Source organism: Parambassis ranga, chromosome 1 (genome assembly GCF_900634625.1).
Source record: "Parambassis ranga chromosome 1, fParRan2.1, whole genome shotgun sequence".
Classification (NCBI taxonomy): domain Eukaryota; kingdom Metazoa; phylum Chordata; class Actinopteri; family Ambassidae; genus Parambassis; species Parambassis ranga.
In genome coordinates this window covers 14531131-14550110 of record NC_041022.1, presented here as the reverse complement: position 1 = coordinate 14550110, position 18980 = coordinate 14531131, and the positions used below count along the sequence as shown (strand labels likewise).

General features: G+C 41.8%; 1 protein-coding gene across 4 annotated transcripts in view; it reads right to left on the bottom strand.

The window, feature by feature from the left end:
* The window catches only part of fat1a (FAT atypical cadherin 1a), a 69097-nt gene that overhangs the window by 8054 nt on the left and 42063 nt on the right, over positions 1-18980 (bottom strand). For all 4 annotated transcript variants that reach the window (XM_028415517.1, XM_028415536.1, XM_028415509.1 and 1 more), the window contains exons 10-22: positions 14627-18700; positions 13857-14053; positions 13593-13746; positions 12078-12311; positions 7059-7445; positions 5815-6029; positions 4640-4777; positions 4290-4433; positions 2654-2851; positions 1424-2020; positions 670-892; positions 371-502; positions 111-268 (exon numbers count right to left, since the gene is read on the bottom strand). In XM_028415517.1, the coding sequence (XP_028271318.1) occupies positions 111-268; positions 371-502; positions 670-892; positions 1424-2020; positions 2654-2851; positions 4290-4433; positions 4640-4777; positions 5815-6029; positions 7059-7445; positions 12078-12311; positions 13593-13746; positions 13857-14053; positions 14627-18700 (6851 nt within the window). The remainder of the gene's footprint in view (positions 1-110; positions 269-370; positions 503-669; positions 893-1423; positions 2021-2653; positions 2852-4289; positions 4434-4639; positions 4778-5814; positions 6030-7058; positions 7446-12077; positions 12312-13592; positions 13747-13856; positions 14054-14626; positions 18701-18980) is intronic.

The window sequence follows — 18980 nt, the reverse complement described above, 5'->3', positions numbered from 1 at the left end:
GTCTAGGCTTATTCATGATAAGTACACCTTTGTTTTAAAATGGCTGAATGAACTGATTTACCCATGAGTGAGAAGCAGGGCTGGACAAAAACAGTTTTACACACACACACCTCAAGGATGCTGTAGTCTGTTCCTTTGGCATACATGATGGTAGCATGGCTGGAGAAGGTCCGGAGCCTGAGAGATAGCTTCATCAACTCCTTGTTCTCATTCTCCATCAGGTGATATTTCACATAGCCATTTCCACTAAAGGTCAACGAGTGGCCATCTGACATGGAGAAACAGAGAGCATTAGGAAAAGCCAGGACAAAGTGCAACGTCTTTACATTTAGTTTATCAAGGAGAGAGACAGGGAGAACTTGGGGCTTACCAGAGCATTTGCCCTTTTTGCTTTCAGGACACACACAGCTATACACAGTATCTCTTGGATCTGCCACACACTCCATACCCTCAGGGCAGGGGTTGTTTTCACACAGGTTGTTCAGCACAGGACATCTGCCACCTAAACACCAAAATACTTCCACTTTATAATGGGTTCTTTAAAAGAGTGTGTGTGTGTGTGTGTGTGTGTATATATATATATATATATATATATATATATATATATATATATATATATATATATATATATATATATATATATGTATGTGTGAGGTGTGATCAGCATACCTTCACACTGACAGGTTGCTGTCCTCTGGTGCCGCGGTGTAACAAAGCTAAGGCGGGCCGTGCTGTAGGTGGACATGCTGGTTTTATCCAATGAGATGACCTCGTCGCAGAAGTGCAGCGGGCAGTCTAGACCAGCACACAGCTTCTGCACCACCCGCACAATTCGGACCCCCGTCATCTCTTCGATCACGGCCGCGGAGGAGTTCAGCTTACGGAAAACAACCTGAGGAGGATTCAAATGTGAACACAGAAGACTTAACAATGGAGATTTGTGATGAAATGAGTATTCCACTAATCCATGTGCTGACAGAAAATTCATCAGTTCTGAAGTGATTAATAATTGAAGTCATTTAAAAGGGTAAAGCTGAGACAATTAGGTGATTAAAAACTCAAAAATAGTGAAAAACAATTGTGATGAGGATAATGTGGGATTTCTGATAATATTTTTAAGAAAAATAAAACATGTTTACAACCAACATGATTAATTAATTGTTCAAATACTCAACAGGTATTCTTTCAATTATTATTTTCACAATGTAATAATCAATTATGTGATTTTCCCCTTAGAAACTACACATTGAGTGCATTTTCCACATTGTTTTCTTTTAGCACCTTGGTCTCTGAATAACTGCAATGATTTCTGACAGTTTATAGACTAAATGAGTAATGAAAATTAAACCTTAGACTGCTCCAGGTCTAATCAACTCAGTCAGAAACGAATGTCCATCTAGAGATGGATGCTGTCTGTCCTTACCTCCTGTGACTGGTAGGGGCTTCCAGATCTCTCCAGTGTCAACAGGACATCCAGGTCTCCTTGCTCTGATGGCTGCAGGCTCACTAACTGAACCTCACTCCGTCTAACTCCAGCAATATTTCTTAATGCTCGCTGAAAGTTGCGCCAGTAATCTCCGATGAACTCCTCAGGGGCAATGTTTGCAAAGCGCACAGCGATTGAGTTATCCAGGGCCTGACGAGCTGCTTGTCGAACATGCACAGTGACATCAGCAGGTGTGGTGAAGCGCCCATCGGTCACCGTCACATTCAGAGCGTAATGGCCCACATCAAGAGGCCGCAGGGCGATAACTTTACCATCAGAAGCTGAAACTGAGAACAAGGAGCCGCTCTCATCTGAGGATGAGGAAGATGAGGGTGCAAGGCTGTAGGTTAAAGTGTCGTAGATGTCTTGGTCAGTGGCGTGGATCTTCCCCAGCACTCCTCCAGAGTATTCGTCAGCAGCGGTGGAGATAAAAATGTCCAGAGGAAGAACTGCTGGAGGGTAGACGCTTTCTTCGATGATACGCACGCTGATGAAGGCGGTGGAGAAGAGCTGTGGCTTGCCACTGTCTGACACCTGTATATGAGAGCAGAGGAGGACACACATGGTTTATCTTTATTCCAACAGCAGAGGGCAATCAAGCTCTTGCACTACTCAAACCCCTACATTAGCAGCATCTATATACTGTAGCTGCGCCAGATATTAAAGCCAGCAAAACATTTATTAGATACATTTTAGTGTTCACACTTTCACAGGAATGGTCATCAGTTCGGCAGGGAAAAAGCAGAGATGACTCAATTATGAGTGTGCATCTCGTGTGTAACAAGACATCACACTTACACTTCATGTTCCATCTGCCCACTCATTTTTTTTCCTCAGTCCTTTCCTGTAAGGTGGCACATGATCAAGCCAAATCAAAGCAAGTATCTTTTATTTAAGCTTCTCCTGTGAGATGCGCTCCGAGGCAGCAGATTTACTCTAACCTTATTTAAATTCCACATCTTATATGAGGGCAAGAATACAAGCTCTAGTTAGAATGCATATGTTAGATGCAGAGGGGAACACAGACTCTTTGGGAAACGCGTCAGCACAACAGAAAAAGTTCAGAAAGGGATAAAGAGGGAAGACAAATAGATGAGATAGCTGTGGCCCGATGTTTAAATCAATAGAACGTCTCAACTCTGGCTTCTTCTCGGTGCTGTGACTCACCTGAGCTTGAAGTAGGTAGTGCTCTTTACTTTTCCTAGTCAGCGCCCCCACAGCCAATAACGCTCCCTGTGGATTGATGTGGAAAGCATCACCCTCGTTCCCATCCACGATGGCAAAGGTGAAAGGTGGGCCGTTGTGGGAAGCGTCACGATCAGTTACAGTGAGCTGGAGAACAGTTGTGCCTTTTGGGCGATTTTCCTGCGGGACACAACAGAGGGGTGGTTTACATTTGTGGTAAGAGGTGGAAGTTATCAAAGTGCCATTTACTGCATGTGTGTGCTGCTGTACTGCAGTGACAACTGATGGAACCTTATTTAATAGAATATCCACCAGGGTAACATCTTGTCCACCCTGAAGAACTCAACTCTTTATTGATCAACTATGCTACAACATGACAATTAGTCAATCAGGTCCACCATATGGCTGTTTATTTCCTTCCTTCTTCTGCTACTTTTAGTCCTTGTCTAACAGCTTGTCCAGAGTGTTATGACTTCTTATGCATAGCAGTAAAAAGGGCCATGTCAATTTTTTAAGTAACATCTGTCCCTTTAATCCTCACCAAGCAGCAACATCTGTGGCTGAGAAATTAGGCCCTTGTGCCCCCCCCCAAAAGCAAGTCAATTCTCATAGACTTCCATGTTAAAATGGACAGCTTCAGAGCAGAAATAAACATGTTTACAGCCTGGTACACAAACAGGTTTGGTCTGGGGTGGAGGGGGGATAACCTTTCACTCATTTGAATTACATTAAGACTTAAAATATAGCATAATTATGAGGATGACTGCTTTGAGTCACAGGCTGGTGCTACTGCCTGTCTGTCTCAGCTCCATTCTAACTCCACCTCTTTGCCTGTATTGGAAGTTAAGGCAGACTCAAATGCTGCCAACATGGCAACAGTCATAGCCTCCCACACACCTCTTTAGAAACCTATGGGTTATATACAGTCTATGGTTCTCACAGAAATAACTTTTATTTGAAGTGTGTAAGAACTATAGCTGTTGCTGGTGGTGCGATCAGTATGCGTATGTCCTGTTTTTTGTTTTAGTGGGATTTTGTGATACATTTTGATCAAAGCTCCATGCTAAGTAAAATAAAGTCAGTCAGGAGGAAAATGTGTGTGTGTGTGAAAAGTGTTTGCAGCCTCCCCACTGTATCTCTTTTATTTAATATTTTCTCATTTCTCTGAACAGACAAAAAAATTGGAAACGAATCATCTTCCCTCGTACCTTTGGAATCACTGCTTTCATTGCCTCTCATCCCTACATTTCCCTTCCCTCTAGTCTATCACTTTTGTATCTTGCACATCCCCACTCTCAATCACTCCTCCCTCAGAGTCCTTTCTTTCCATCCCTTATCTGCATTTTTTTACTTAAAATGCAGCCTCTGTCTTTCAGCCCCCCCCTTTACTCCCCTCTCCTTACTTCTGTTCTTTCTCCATCCTTTTACTTGCTTCTTGACATTCAAGTCGCACAGTGTTCCATTATTTCTCCCAGTTAATCCCTCTCTCTGTGTCCATAGCAATCCCCCCTTGCACCTCCTCCTCAGCTTCTTTCTTCCTTTCCATCTACTTCATTCTCTTTCAAACTCTAATCAGTAACCATGAGTTACCGCACTGACCCCTTTCCCCCCCTCTCACCTGGATGATGAGGCTGTAGTTGGCCTGAGAGAAGAGGGGCGGGTTATCATTGACGTCGGAGATGTCAATGTTGATCATGACGCTGCTGGAAAGAGAGGGCACCCCATTGTCTGAGGCTACCATTGTCAGAGTGTACCCAGATGTCTAAAAAAAAAAGAAAGAAAGAAGGAGAGTATTACCATACCTAGGAAAAGCTGCTTTTGTGAGCAATAATGCAGCAGAGATCAGTAAACAAGCTTCCCTATTAGGCCTGACATGACTCTGATTGGATTCTGCATAGACTGCAATTAGTTTCTTAGTGGATTAAACTGCATGTGAACAGTCAGCATTGTATCTGCTGTTTCTCTTACTCTCTCTCTGTCCAGCTGGCGAGCAACTTTAAGCTCTCCTCGGACTGGATCAATGGTGAAGGGGCTGCCTTGGTTACCATCCACAATGGAGTACCGTACATGATTGTACAAAGGCCCGTCAGAGTCCTCAGCCATCACCTTCGGATCAGACACAATCAGACACAGGCATCATGATCAATCAATGTTGTTGGAATACATTCAGCACATGTAGCATAGGCTCTAAAAACTCTCCTTTTCTTTCTAAATGATAAATCATTTGCATAATGTTTCTGTTCCAGTTGGTGAAGAGCTCCCAGATTTTCTGTTGTTTCTCACTTTTACATCACAGTAAAAAGAATATCTACTTTGGAGTCCAAGAACCCAAACTGTATTTTTTTCTCACTATTTTATAAGATATTTTTGGACAAAATAAATAATCAGTCCATTATGAAAAAAAAGTGTAAATTAATTGATAACTCTTGTAATATCAGACGCATACAACCTTCCACTCTCGCTGTTTACACTTCTCCCACACACGCATGCACAGATAAAAGAAAATACACACAGGAACGCACACAGTCTTAAAAGCCACCATCCGTCACATACTGAAAAAGATCCCCAGGGAAATCAGCAGACGGTGAAGATTTACAAGTACGAAACAATGGCAGGTATTAAAATCTAATTTTCTGATGGATCATTTATATTCAGGTATATTAGACTGATAAATGGCCATAAGCAGAGGTCTTTGATAAAGGGAGGGAGAAGAGGTGGGCAGCACTGGTGGATTTTACATGCAAAAGGCAGAAAATGGCTTTATCTTGGATAGGGGCTTAATGAGTCAAATGCCTTTTAATTAAACTGTTTGAGCATGTGAGGCAGATAAGTGCACGAGAACAGGGGGGCAGCGGGCATGAAGAGCACAGGTCCTAATTTAGCTGTTCTACCAGATGGTGATTTGCCACAGGTGCAGATATGTGATAGTGTATTCAGTAAGTAATGGGCAGAGAGGAGAAAGGCTGTGAGGGAGTAAATGAGTGAGAAGGTGAGCGAACTGACAGATTTAGCTGGAGGAAAGGAGAGTGATGAAAACAGTCGCTCACACTGCATGTAGCTTTATACTAATTAGGGGTTATTTTCCTCCAACAAGAGCCTGCTATATATTAACATGTCCCTAAAGACAGCGTGTGCATTCTTACCACCATCACAGTCTTCCCCAGCTCAGCATCCTCGCTGATGACGGTGGTGAACACATCCTGGCTGAAGATGGGTTTGTTGTCATTGACGTCAGTCAAGTTGATGTTCACAGTTGCCATATCACTGAGGGGTGGTGAACCTCCATCTGTGGCCTCTATGGTAATGTAGTATTCATGAGAGACCTCGTAATCGAGCGGCTCAATCACAAAGACATCACCTGAGGACACACACAGAGTGGAAAGACAGGAATGTAGTGAATTTGTTACACAATTTTTCCAATCAAAATTAGAGCCTAACCAATATTCGTCATCAGTTATTATTAAAGGTCAATACTAGCCTATTGCTGTATCAGTATCTGTGTTTCTGTGTATATTAAAAAAAACTTTTCTTTCACAGAACATAAAACATAAAAAGCTTCTTGAACACTTCAGTATACTGCCATCTCATAGATTACGCTACTCTCATCTCTGTCTGTGGCACATGCAGCAGAGTAAACATCACAGCTGAGCAGATGGTGTTGAGGTGAGTCAAGCGATGTTATCACACAAAATTCCTAACCAGTTTATAAACACACTGCAGAAAAATTAACAATTCATTCATACCATCATTTAGACCCATAATTTTCCCTTTCAATATAACTGTCCTTGCTGCAACCAACTCCTTTTTTGCACTCTTGAATCTTGTTACCTAGTTTATTCTTCTACCTGCAAATATTTTCACTTCAAATGCACTATAAACTGCCAAATGGTTATACAACTTTGATGCTTATTTGACATTCAAAAATAAAACCTGCCTCCACTGTTTGCAGAAATTTATTTTTCCCATGTTTGCACAGAAATGACGCAAGTAGCCAACCACAGACACTGAAACAAACCAGGGAATTGTTTGTTAAATTGGCAGAAATTCACTGATAGCTGAACTCAAGTCCTTGTGAGTCTGATTTGCAAATGTTTTCATTTGTAAATATCTTCACACAGGTCAAGATGTCTTGTTCCTGTGGCAATTTTAGGATGATAGTGTTAAGGATGGAATGCAGACAATCCAGATATAAAAACAATACTGAATATTTTTAGATGTTTATATATTTATGACCTGTTGTGAAGACTGGAGAAGTCATCTAATTTGCCTATATTAAATCAAATATGAAATTTAATTTAGCTAAAACTGGTGCAAAAAAACGAGTTACATCAACAACAAGAGGAGATTCAAGTAGACAGTAAGAGAAAAGTTTCGTGCAACAACATACCAGTACGTGGATCCACGCTGAACATGCCATGCTCATTCCCGCTGATGATGCTGTACGAGATCTCTCCGTTGTCATCTGTGTCCCTGCTGGCTGCCTGCACACGGAGCACTTGGGTGCCCACAGCAACATCCTCGGACACGGTAGCTGTGTATTCACGATGCTCAAAAACTGGTGGATTGTCGTTGATATCCAGGACGGAGACCACCACTTGGCACAGCGATAAAAGACGTGGCGAGCCCTGGTCACTGGCGCGGGCTTTCAGCTCATACACTGACTGCACCTCGCGATCCAGGGGGCGCTCCAGGCTGATTACACCAGTGTGCTCATCAATAGAGAAAAATCCTTCGGCCGAATTTACCAGTGAGTAGAGGATGTCGCTATTGAGACCTGGAATTACAGAAAAGGTCTATTAGACATGCTGATGATACCTATAAGTTTACATCTTGTCTGAGTAGCTGTTCTTCCACCCACATTTCAGGCATAAAGACTATAAGTGAAACGCCATCGTCAATTAATGGCTACATCAACAAAAATACTCCCCTTTAAGTACAGGGCGTTAACAAGCATATTGATTCTTATATTGATGTATTGATTCTTGAATGATTAAAAGTGTCACCTTCCATCCTCATCCCTAAACATCCATCTTTCACACAGCCCCTGATAAACAGAAGCTGTAAACGTCTAATCCATGCCATGCTCATAACTCATGTCCTCCCACAAGCGAGACAGTCCCAGAAACGAGACAGAGACGGATCACAATAATAATCATAATGCTTTTCTGCAGGTGGCCCCCATTTGGAATACGCTATTATAAGGCCATTTATCAGGTAAGTGTCCCCATCCTCTGTGGATCTCATTATCATGCGAGAGAGACCACCGCAGGGAGCCCTGCTTATATGGTTTCTCATCACTTTGGACTGATCATGCTTGAGACAATAGCTTAATGGTGGTTAAGTGAGTTGTGCTGTGCTATGATTGGCTATATAGCCTCACACACAGATGTTAATGATTGTAGGCTGATCACAGACCCTTTGCTTAAATGTTTATTATTAAAGCGGAGCTGGAACATTTGATTAATCTATTAATTTGTCAACTGACAGACAATTAATAGGTAATGTTAGGACACATTTTGAATGAAAGTACACTAATCTTCAAAAGGCTTCAGAGATACCATTTGCAAATAAGTGGACATCTTTACAAGGGATTTTGCCAGCAAGCTTGAGACACAAATGTCTGCAAAACAGCAATGTTAGAAACTGAAGGGAGCAAATAACACAGCAGTGAAGCACAGAGGGCAGGCAGAGACACTGATCCAGGTACAGTGATAAAGGACAAAACTGAATCAGAAAAGGAATTTAGAAGTTTATCACAGACCAACAGCACCAGACTGTATCTGTTTCTCTGTCTGGTTTGTAATCATTCCACAATGATAAGTGCTGCCTTCCAGAGATTGTAACAGTGGCCCGATCTAGGGAGCTGCGATGTGGGTAAGTATCAAACATCACAGAGGGATCATAAAGGCTGTGGCACATAGCAGACAGAGTCAAGAATGAGTCCACTCAGAGATATGCAGGGTCATATATGGAAGATAAAGCTTTTCTTTTAGGAGGAGGGTTACGGTAGACTTTGCATTTTGATGGTTGGCTGCAAAGACAGTTGACTGAAGCTTGAGTGAACTAGGTCACAGCTAAATTGCGTATTTTTTGTACACTGTAGATGTCTGTTTAGGGCTTGGCAGCTATGCTTCAAGCTTGTAGCTAAATCAAAAAATAGCGGACATGCACACACAATAAATAAATCCTGCAATCGTCAGGTGTGTATGTGTGCAAGAAATACTGATTAAATCCCTCTCTGCTTTTATTCTAAATAATTATCGCCCCTGGATAAACTGTGGGACGCACCTTTTTTCCCCAGCCTTCCTTCAAGTACCTTTAACCTTGATATTTAATTTATTTCGTTCTGTCAAGCTGTCAGTCCACTAGAAAAAAAAGAGAAATAGAAAGAAACAGTGTTGATTCTCTGTCAGTTCAGAGCCTGAAATGCGTCTTCAAGCTCCAGTGTCCTGCTTCGCTAAACTAAAGGTGTAATCTACAATGGCAGGTCCACTGGTTTCTTAAGGAAAAAAACTGGAGGAGTTTAAATGACTAAACTGCCTGGTCCAACCTCTCAGAACTATCCAAGTGTGAGCCTCTTACTGATTGGCAATGTTTGCTGAAAGGAGGAGACACCAGAGATAAAAAATGTGGCCCTGTGGCTTTGCACCAGGCAAATGGAAAATTGCAACGATCCCTTTTGAGAATTCAGCTTGAAGAGAGAAGAATTTCATTAGAGTGTAATGGAGCTTTTAATTTGAGGGGTTGATCATTCATGAAATTTCACATTTGTTATCCCTCCCTCTTGCCATTTAGTGCAATGCAGATCCACAATGGAAAGATAAACTGTGCATAACCAGTCAGCACTGAGCTAAGAGGCATATGCACATATCATGATGCCAAAAGCTATTTTTAATTTACATTTCTGAAGCGCATGTGTACACTATTTTATTGTGACCCTGACTAATGTGCGGGTTGGCTGCTAACTGTTTTTTAAGCACACTGTTGAGGCAAATGGCAGCCATTGTCATACAATAAGCTTTTTATTGCCTGAGCAGAAACTGAATGGAAACAGATTTATGTGGGACCTATCAGTATCTCTAATGTTTAACTAACACACAGGTCTGATACTTGTTTATTGAGGATACTAAAAAAACAACATTCATGGCAAGTAAAAAATATTAAAACCCTGCAAACAGAGAAAATATCATTAACATCCAGACTGGAGGAACACACTATCCAACTGAGTGCTCTTCAAATTTGTTAGTATAATCAGAGAGAATAATTCGTTAGGGAACCATACACCATCTACTATGCAATTTAATTAAAGGGAATTAGTTATAAAGGGATTTTAACCCTCATGTGTTGTTCGGGACATTTTTGTCCTCTGAGAGAAATTTTTCTGTTTATTTTGGCCATAACTTTGTCAATATGTGGACAAATTGAATCATTTTTTATTGAAAAAAAAAAAACAGCTATTTTACCCATCCACAACTTCAGACGCCAGAACTCCTGGATGTTTTCATTTTACATGCTTATGCATCGCCGTTGTACGTCTGAATTAGGTACACTTCACTTACTTAGTAACTTTATTTTCCTGACTTTCCTTCCCTGACAGTGTGCAAATGGCTCTCTTCCTCTCTAACATACACACACAGTGTGTAGACACACAATTATGTGCTAAAATACTCCCTATAACTCCATATACAAGCCAGAAACTACACTACATGAGCACAGGCCTGCAGGTAAAGGGTTAATATGGTAATTAAGTTGTTAACTGTAAAAATCACAAATTTTACCTCCTACCAACAGGGTAAACCACCAACAATCAAGAATGCATGATTATGTAGTGCCATGGCTGTGCAGTCAAAAAAAGTGTGTTTATAATGTAAGTCTATGGGACAAAATGGGAGAAAAAAAGAAAATCCAGTGCTGTGCAAAAACTAATAATGCAATCAAGTCAATTTTTTTACTGATGTTTGACATGACCAAGACTGTAATAAAGGTTCAAAAGAATCCAGTCCACATTCACCTTTTCTATTAAAAATGAGCCATTTTGTGTGTTTTTTTTTCAATCTTCAGCACCACCCCTTATAAAATTGGTGATTAAAGGGTTAAAATCCTGGGGGAAAATGATTTTTTCACTACTGTTGATTAGAACTGAAGTTAATTAAAAGGTCTATGCAAAAAAAATTCAAAAATATATTTATCTAATATATTTTTAAAACCATTAAAGTTAGGGGACGTTTTTGTCCCCGAACAACACATTAGGGAGAAAAAAAGAAAATCCAGTGCTGTGCAAAAACTAATAATGCAATCAAGTCAATTTTTTTACTGATGTTTGACATGACCAAGACTGTAATAAAGGTTCAAAAGAATCCAGTCCACATTCACCTTTTCTATTAAAAATGAGCCATTTTGTGTGTTTTTTTTTTCAATTTTCAGCACCACCCCTTATAAAATTGGTGATTAAAGGGTTAAAATCCTGGGGGAAAATGATTTTTTCACTACTGTTGATTAGAACTGAAGTTAATTAAAAGGTCTATGCAAAAAAAATTCAAAAAAATATTTATCTAATATATTTTTAAAACCGTTAAAGTTAGGGGACGTTTTTGTCCCCGAACAACACATTAGGGTAGTGTTTGCGAACAATGCATGAGGGTTAACTCCTACATGTATAATATAAAATTAACATTTAATCCATTTCTTTACTACAAAACTTCCCTAAACTTAAATCTTTGTGTTCACATTTTAGACCTCTCCACATGCTGACAGAGTGTAGGCCTTAGAGCAGACTGATACTCAGCATTTAAACAATCTGAATGGAGGGGGCTTCCCCCAACCCCAAATCACAAGAACTGATGATCCACATCTTCCTCATGGATCAATGAAGATGAAAAAACTAAGGCTGAGCCTCTTGGGCCCTTGGCTGCATGTCATTCTTTCTCTCTCTCCCTCTCTCTTTCCAGATTTCCTGTCTGTATCTGACACTGGTAAACTAATACAGGCAAAAATGCCAAGAACGATTAAAAAAAAACTTCATACTGATTAATCACACTCATGTTGAAGCCAGGTTTCTTTAAAAACACGCCAGCTGTTAACACTGATACCAACACCAATGGACGATTGCTGGCAAGGAATAAGAGGCCTGTTTTTGTCTACCACTGTCTGAAGTTACAAATCCCTTGTTTGAAAATTACTATTACTAATCATGAATAGTTCAAGTGGTATATCTGTACTCTTATCATAGTATACTGCACATGTGCCATGCTTGGCAGGTACAGGAACAGTGTCATTACATTAAAGTTGCTGTATGGAGATCTAACAATCTGCATAAGCAAACACAGCTGGAACAGGAGGCATCTCAAAAGCTGGGCAGTTTCTTCAACCAAACTGCTGCTGATGTAAGGTTGAAAAAAATTCTCACCAGTATCGATGTCATTTGCCAGCAGTTTTGCCACATATGTGCCCGTCTCTGTGTTCTCAAAGACTGTGATGCTGTATTGGTCGACTGAGAACTGTGGCGAGTTGTCGTTGACGTCCTCCACAGTGATGTGGATGTCAGCTTCACAGTACCGTCCTCCTCCATCCACTGCTCGCACTTTGAACCTGTGCTCATCTTGCGCCTCTCTGTCCAGGGTCTGGAAGGTCTTCAACTCCCCTGTAGGCAAGCAGAAGGAGTTTGAGAGAAAAGAAATGCAGACAAGGAATCTCCAGGGAGCAGAAAGATGTCATTCACAATCCATAGACATGAAATGTTTAATCCAAATGAGTTCCTATATAAGAGTACAAATCATGTACACTCTAAATCACTGTGACTCTCTTGTCTACTGTCTACTTACAAAGTAAAAAGCATCCAAACAACTAATGGCTTTCTACAGAGACGAGAGGGGGAATAAATAAGTAATTGAAGCACGAGAGGAGGGGGAGAATGGCAAATAGAGAGGGGTGATGAAGGGAAACATCAGAGCTGGCAGCGAAGAGCAGCTTGGAAGTGTCCTGGGATGTGAAGCAGCCAACATTACCGCAACCTCTCTGGAAAACTCCAGAGTCTGTTGGCGGTCCTCATCAGCAATAATCCTACTTGTCTGCACTAGGAAGAAAAAAAATATAACATTCCCTTTTCATAACAGTAGCACTGCTGCTAGTAGCTCAATATTGAGGTTTGCCAAAAGACAGCTGGATGGCATTGTTGCCTTTTTGTGTGTCTTAGCATCAGCCTCAGCATATTAAGGTAGACTACAGTACTTCTACACAACAGCAGATGTGTTGTATGGCTGTTAAAAATCTGCACGATCAGTTTGTGTATTTGCTTTGCATTCTATTTCAATGCAGGCTAGTTTGATGAACTGCTTTTGTGTGTCTGTGTGTATTTTCTTTCTTTATTTCACCCCAGCAGCTCGATGGAATGTCTGATTTAGAGGCCCTCCCAGAAGAAATTATCTGCAGGCAAGAAGTACAGCAGCCATAAATTCAATATAAGTGTGCAACTCTGTACTTTAGTGCCACTGTGGGTCTCTCAGTTGCCCTGCAGGGAAATGTTCTCCATCCTTTTAAAAGTGAATAAGTAAATAACAACTGCGCACGAGAAAACTATCTTGCCTCATCTGTGGCGGACACACACACAAACACACATAAAATAACATTTTTCAGAGGGATTGCAATTCGCATGTAGAATGTAACACTGCTGTCTTGCTGAGCTGCCTTTTTTGATTTTGTGGCTCGAAACAGAGGGCCAAGAGTGTTTCATGAGAGACTTTAACATGAGTGTCCTACATTCAGAATAACCTCCAACACAGCTGGAAGGAAATTGAAATCTGTGGACACAGATGGCTTCATAAAGAAAGAAAAGACTAATTATTTATACAGAATGTTTTTCACTGAGCACAATCACCAGTCTTCTTACGTTTGAACCAATGCCTGTTAACACACAGATACAGACCTGTGTCTGAGTCAATGATGAACAATTCAGATCCAACTCCCTGGAGCTCGTAGGAGATTTGGGCGTTTGAGCGAATGTCGGCATCTGTGGCAGAGACCTGCAGGATGAGCCTGCCAGCAGGGGAGTCCTCTGGGACACTTTCACTGTATACAGACTGGAGGACAGATGGAGGAAAACAGAGAGGGAGAAGAAATTAAAGTGAGTACAGAGAAGAAAAGAGCACTTCAAACAGAAAAAAAGTGCTATGATCTCAACAAAGTTTACCTTTTCGCATACTGGGCTGTTATCATTGGCATCCAGCACCTTGACCTCTACAGTGGCTCGGGCAGTGAAGATGCCATCACTGGCGGTAATGTTAAGGAGATAATTGTCCTTCTCTTCCCGATCCAAGGGCTTCCTGACAGAGACCTTCCATTCATTCTGAATGTGTTCGATGGCAAATTGGCCAAGGGGGTCCCCTCCTGTTTGGTGTTAAAAAAGAAATATTGCACTCATTCAAGTACTCTCAAGGATAAAAACTCATCCTCAATCTTAAACTCTATTCAATCAATTTATAATACCGAAAGCACCTTTTAAGTGCCCAATTCTGCTTCACAAAGCAAATTTCGGATTTCTAAAGCAAACATTACTGGTATACACGCAAAACCATACACAGCAGGATACATACACTAATAATCTCTGATCCTCTTGATACTCCCAGACTTTGGCATAGTTATTCACACTTGCTAATTAGCACCAGAGGAAGTATTTTTCCCACTGTATTTCAAAGCATTATTCAGATAATTATACATTTCTGTCGCATAATGACCTAAATATTTGCCTACAGCTTGGGCAGATTAGGCGATAACTCTGACTCTTAACAGATAACAGGACTGTATAATGTTTCAAAGATGAGATATTATCATTAAATTAAGTAGCATAAATGGATGATCCTCCTCTAAGCTGTATTTATGAAAAACTGTTACACAAAGGAGCAGAGAGTAAACACAGGGTTTACTTGTTATCAGCTTCACAAAATAATAATAAACGCCCACCTGTGATGAAGTAGTTGACTTGTTTGTTGATGTCTTCAGAATCGTCATCTGTGGTGCTGAGGATAGCGATCACCCCACTGGGAGGAGGGTCGTCTTCACTGACTGTGCCTTTATAGATCTCTGCGGTGAAGCGTGGTGGGTTGTCGTTTACATCAGCGACCGATACCTCCACTCTGGTGCCTGTGACGTGCTGGACTTTGTCTCCTTGGTCTGTGGCTAAGACAGCAATTGTGTATTCGTTCTTCTTCTCACGGTCCAGCTCTTTTAGGGTTGTCACCCATCCAGTTTCACTATTTACAGCAAACAGCTCAGAGATCTCTGGTGAGTTCTGCTTGGGGTCAAGGCTGTAGATGACGTGGCCGTTGGTTCCAGAGTCACGGTCGGTGGCTTTGACTCGTATCACCTGAGTCCCACTTGGAAGGTTTTCCACAACAACAGCCTCATATGGGTCTGACTCAAACACGGGCTTGTTATCATTAACATCTTTCACCTGGATGTTTACATTTACAGACACAACTACATCATAGTTCTCTTGTTTGGTTTGGGCAAGCAAAGTGAGTTGGTACCATTTGGTCGTCTCGTGGTCAAGGCTCTTCTGAAGCTTCAAGGCCCCGCTGTCTTTGTCTACGACAAACACTTCATCTCCGTTACTCTCGGGAGTGTTGCCCTTGACGAGGCTGTAGACGACAGGGAGCTCACTCACAGACTGAATCACGTCTATCTCTGTCCCGATGGGAAGGTCTTCAGCAATTGTGTAACGATAGTGTGGTTCAGCAAATTTTGGAATTGGTGTTTCTGGTGAAACAATCCTGATGTAAACCTGTACAACAGAATGCTTGGGTGGATTCCCAGTGTCCTTTGCCCTCACAAAGAATGCATACATCTCATTTTCAAGTCCAATGAGGCTTTCTTTTGTTACAATAACTCCAGAGGTCGGGTGGATTTCAAAGTTTTCCTCCACATTTTCAACATCTGCTTCAAGTGAATACTGAATGTCAGCATTGCTTCCCTCGTCCATGTCTGATGCAGCAATTTTGACCACAGAGGTTCCCCTTGGGGCATCTGATGCAACCGTGGCTTTATATTCCGCTGCCCTGAATTGTGGGGAGTTATCATTGACATCTGTCAGGATGACATTGACGGTACAAAAGCCTACTTTTCCACCACCATCTTTAGCTATGAGAGAAATGGGAATAACCTTCTCCTCTGTGTTTTCACGATCAAGGATCTCCAGAGTGAAAATCTCTCCATTTTCATTAACAGAGAACTTGTCTCTTGCAAAGTCATTGACTATCTGGTATGTTACTTGCCCATAAATGCCTTCATCATCATCTGTGGCCTTTGCTTCAGCTACCAAGGTTCCAACACGTGAGTTTTCAACCAGCTCTACTAAGTAGTCCTCCTGAGAGAAGGTGGGGTTGTGGAAGTTGGCACCAATAACTGTTACCTTGACAAGAGCTGAGCTTCTGAAAACACCATCTGACACTGATACATTGAGGTTGTAAAGAGGCTGCATATGTGGCCTGCGGTGGTTGGAGATGACAATGGCGCCACTGTGTTTGTTGATGGCAAAGTTCTGCTCTTCATTTCCAGATATAATTGAGAACTCCAGATTATTTGTGTCTGAGCTGTCTGGATCAGATGCCTGGACTTGGCTGATGAAGTGTCCACGTGGGGCCAGCTCACTGATGGTGGTTTTGTACGTGTGCTCGGTAAACATTGGTGCATTGTCATTCAGATCAGTGACATCTATGGTCACAATGACGTCACTGGAGAGGGCGGGAACCCCACCGTCCACTACACGGACTCTCAGCTTGTGCTGTTGGAACTCTTCGTGATCCAGAACCTGAGCTGTTGAGATTATTCCTGAGTCACGGTCAATGGTGAAATAATCAGAACTCTTCCCTCTTTCCTCAACCAGCTGAAAGAATACTTCTTGGTTGTTTCCAGTATCAGAGTCTTTGGCATCAACCTGCAAAACTGGTGTGCCAATAACTGAGGCCTCAGATATATTGGCGTAGTAGGACTTTGACAGGTACACAGGGACGTTGTCATTTACATCTTCCAGTATGATATCAACAAACACCTCAGAGTGGGCTCCAGTTAGAGAGTCTGTGGCTCTAATGTTTAACTTATAGGCGGGATGTGTCTCAAAGTCCAACGGCTGACTCACATGAATAACACCTGTGTTGAAATCAATAGTGAACTGTTTGAAAGGATCTCCCTCGGAGATAGTGTACACAATACGAGGGCCCTCAGAATCATTGGCTTGCACATGAAGCACGGGAGAATGTAGCTGAATGTTTTCAGGGATTTCAATGCTATAAAAAGGCTTCTCAAACACAGGCATTGCTTTGTTCACCACAGTTACTGGCACTTCTACTTCTGCAGAGAGAGGTGGTTCTCCACGATCCTGCGCCATTACAACAATGACAAAGTCTGTGTTGAGTGAGTCTTTCTCAAACTTCTTTATGAGGGAGATTTCACCAGAGGGGTTAATCTGAAAGTGCTCCTGATGCTCCTTAAGTTGATAGTGGATTTCTGCATTTGAGCCCATGTCTTTGTCCACTGCTGTGACCTGACGGATGACCTGGCCTTCCTCTGCATCCATCTGGACCAGAGCGTGATAGGGAAGGTTCACAAACATAGGTTTATTGTCATTTACATCTTCCACAATCACAGTGACTAAAACGTGAGCGACGTTTTCAGATTTATCCTCTTTGGTGACCTCCACAACAATTTCAAATGTGTCCTGTGCTTCACGATCAAATGGAATCCCAGTGGTGGAGAGAACCCCAGATGTGCGGCTGATTTTAAACCTGCTATCAGGGTTCAAAATTTTATAGAACAGTGGCTCATTCACCTGATTGCCAACAGCAGCAATGACAGCAAGAGTTTTCTTCTCTGAGGAATTTTCCAGGATGTAAGCTTTGTAGGACTCCTGAGTGAACTTCGGCTTACTTTCCTTGTTTTCCTTTACGTTAATCTTTACTGTAGAGACGGTAGCAAATCTACCATCAGACACCCTAACCTTTAATTCATATCTGCTCCTGAGCTGTGTCACATTCTGAATAGTGATTATTCCTGTTACTGGATCCATTTGAAATTTATCACCAATATTTCCTTCAGAGATGGAGAAAATAAGTTTGGAGTTTGGACCGGAATCAGAGTCCGTAGCATTAACTTGAATGACTTCAACCCCTTTGTATGTTGGGACTATGACACTTGTCTCATACACTTCTTGGCTGAAAAATGGTGAGCAGTCATTAACATCAATTACTTCAATTGTCACATTGGCCGCTGTCACTGCAAACAGCCGTGGCATTCCTAGATCATGGACCTGGACTGTGAAGTGGAAAACACTCCTCTGTTCATAATCCAGAGCTGTTGTGATTCTGATGGCTCCGGTGCTCGAGTCAATGGCAAAGTAGTTGTGTGCAAATGGTTCAACGATTTGATAAATGAGCATGGCATTCTGGTCACAATCAGCATCAGTTGCATGAATGACAAAGGGGGTGTTTTCATGGGTCAGAACAACACTGTTGATAGGGGCCGACTCGCTGATTACCCCCTTGAATTCCCTCTGAATAAAGACTGGAGCATTGTCATTTTCGTCCTTAAGATGAATCAAAAGTGTCATGTTGCTGGCAAGTCCGGCCATGTTTGTTCCCTGTATAATGAGCTTGTATTGCGAGGTGGTCTCGTAATCTAAAGCCTGCTGCGTCACAACCACTCCTGAGTTTGGGTTGATATCAAACGCGCTGTTGATGTTGCCAGCTTTTATTTGATAGAAAACAGACGACTGGCTGATGGCTGTCACAGAGCTCACGAAGCTCCCTGGTTGGGCCGATTCACTGACTTCTGCTGACAACTCCTTTTCAGTGAACCTGGGGGCTGCGTTGTCAGACACTGTAACCACTATGTGTACAGAGACTGTAGATGACAGTGGCGGTAATCCATTATCAGATGCCTTCACAGTAAGCTCAAACACTTTCTTGCTGCTGCGATCAAGCTCTTTGGATACTGTTATTGTTCCAAGAACAGGGTCGATAGCAAAAGAGTTTGCAACATTTCCTGTAAGAGAAAAGACGAAAGAATAATATCATATTGGTCTGGGACTGTAAACAGACATCACAACAATAAGTCATCCTAGCTATTTCAGCTATGCATACAGATCTAAGTGCTGACTGTTTCTTGTTGTCATGTAACAGTTCAATGTAGGAGAAAGCTGTCATGGGAAAAGCTGTGTGCAATCTGCCCATCTCCCACGTATTTGTAGAGCCTCTAAAAAGTCTTCAATTCTCTCCTAGTCTTTGTAAAGTATTTCATTCATAATCACGATCCTGTGGGCAGT